Here is a 2,500-nt window from a genome sequence, read left to right on the forward strand (position 1 = left end):
GGTGTCCCAGGGGACTTAAGGAGAACTGGGACAGGAGTGGGGTGGGGTGGGGCTGAGGGGAGAGGGTGTGTGTGTTTCATTGAGATCCGAAGGAGATGGGAGAGATGGAAAGAGCTGATTATTATCAGATAGAAGAAGACATGCTGGCGGGGGGGTACTATCTCTCAGAGCAAGACCTCAGGAGTGGTGTGCATACATGCTGCTGACTCAAACACACACACATATGCACGCACGCACAGACACACGCACAGACACACACACACACACACACACACACACACACACACACACACACACACACACACACACACACACACACACACACACACACACACACACACGCACGCACGCACGCACGCACACACACATGCACACTCACACACACACACACACACACACACACACACACACACACACACACACAGAACACGAATGTACACATAGGAGACACAGACAATATGAGAGGATACATCAACAGTGCTGAACACACACACACAGACTCACACACACACACACACACACACACACACACACACACACACACACACACACACACACACACACACACAGACTTGCACTAACACATCTCAAATAAATGCTGCTGAATAAAGACCCTAAGTACAAGGCCATGTCTTGTTGTTTGATAGGTCGGGAATGAGTGAGTCATTTTGTTTTTCCTCCTGAGATGCAGAGAGACTGGGAAAGGTGTCAGCCAGAGTTACCTTTTCAAGGCCGATACAAGCTTCCATTTTATTATTCATCATAAAAACAACACAGCTCCCTCCGTCTGTGAGAGAGAGACAGAAATAGAGAGAGAGACAGAGACAAAGAGAGAGAGAGAGAGAGAGAGAGATGCAATGCGACAGCATCATCCAGCTGACAGTTGCGCACAGTACTTTTGCAACCACCACCACAGATCTTTCTCAGCATCCTCTGTGCTGTCAAGTTCAATAACTTCACTGTAACGCCTCTTCTTTTTTCTCTGTCTGTCCGTGTGTGTGTGTGTGTGTCTTTGTTTGTGCCTGCAGTACTCTTTGATGACTGCGCAGGCAATGAGGACGTGGCGTTTGAGGTGTCCAACCCTGACTTCCTCATTGATGAGAATCTGAACCTGGTCCCCCAGAGGGATGTGCTCAACATCGGGTCCGCGCTCTTCATCCACGGGATCAACCAGCAGGCTGACGACATGGCACAGGTGGACGTGCTCGGAGCCCCAGCCAGGTCCCCGCTCAGGGTGAGTGTGTCTCCACGATGTGTGTGTGTCTGTGTTTGTGTGAGAGAGAGAGAGAGAGAGAGAAAGGAAGAGAGTATGGATACATTGAGTGGAGTATGTAGAACATGCTTGGGAAGATGTCCATAAGTATGCGTGTGTGTGTGTGTGTGTGTGTGCGCATGTGTGTGTGCGTGTGTGTGCGCATGTGTGTGTATGTGTGTGTGTGTGTTAATATGTGTGTGTGTGTGTGTGTTAATATGTGTGTGTGTGTGTGTCTGTATGCGCACGCGCACCCATTTGTGTGTAGGTACATACAACTTTTCAGGAAATCCATCCCAATCACAAAAAATCCCTTCTGAAACATTGCATGTCTCCGTCATACATCATGGAGGACAAGCAATTATCCCTGAGCCCTGTAACCATGTGTCTCCCTGCGTAAGCCTATGAACGATGAGGGCACGGATGTGTGCCTGCTCACTTAGCTGAGCTGCGCTCTCACAGAATCACATGTTGATGGATGATGCCACCAGTATTATCTCAGTGGCCTTTGGGACATGGTCCCCTCTGTTGAAGAAGTTCATGTACAGACTCTCTTGGGGGTTATGCTCTTAAACACATATTTGAAATGGTAAGAGGCCATGTGATAGTCATTTTATAGGCCTTGTGATAGTCTGGATAGATGCCATCTTTTTTTATATATATATATGGATGGTGGGCGCAGTAAATACCTGTTTTAGGACCAGTTGAACATATTTAAAAACACTTTCCCTGGTGAGTTGATATCTAGATGTAAGATAAATGAAATATTTTTCATTATACATTGTGATACTACTTTAGTGAACACAGAATTTGGATCAAAATGAATGAACTTTCATTTTCTAACAATATTAATACATCATTAGTATACAACAAAAACTGCTGATGAGTTTTGTCACAAAAATACATAATTGTTGCTTTTTTTTTTTGTAATGACTTGTAAAGCGGTTTTCTCAGAGAGATTTTTTTAGAGGCAACTCCATTCACAGTTTGAACTGAACCTGGCTCGTATGAGCTCACCACTCATCGAACAGCGTAGAGTGGTTTGGATGTGCTGTCAAACAAAAAAAGAATCACTGTTATTTAGAATTCTAACAACAGCTTGCCTACAATAACAGCTTGGCTGAAAGAGGGGTTTCAGTGACCCAGCGTGATATATGGACAAAAAACGTCTAAACCTAAGTCTGATTGCCCTGCTGGCTGATTGCTCTGCTGGCTTGCTACAATATCACTGTACGATCTTATTTGATC

At 45.4% G+C, this 2,500-nt stretch overlaps 1 protein-coding gene across 1 annotated transcript in view; it reads left to right on the top strand.

The window, feature by feature from the left end:
- Nucleotides 1-2,500, top strand: part of cdh13 (cadherin 13, H-cadherin (heart)) — a 423,509-nt gene that overhangs the window by 150,453 nt on the left and 270,556 nt on the right. Inside the window, 1 exon segment of the mRNA XM_080841504.1 lies at nt 1,029-1,234. Within this exon segment, the coding sequence (XP_080697630.1) occupies nt 1,029-1,234 (206 nt within the window).

This window comes from Sprattus sprattus, assembly GCF_963457725.1.
Source record: "Sprattus sprattus genome assembly, chromosome: 7".
Lineage (NCBI taxonomy): Eukaryota > Metazoa > Chordata > Actinopteri > Clupeiformes > Clupeidae > Sprattus > Sprattus sprattus.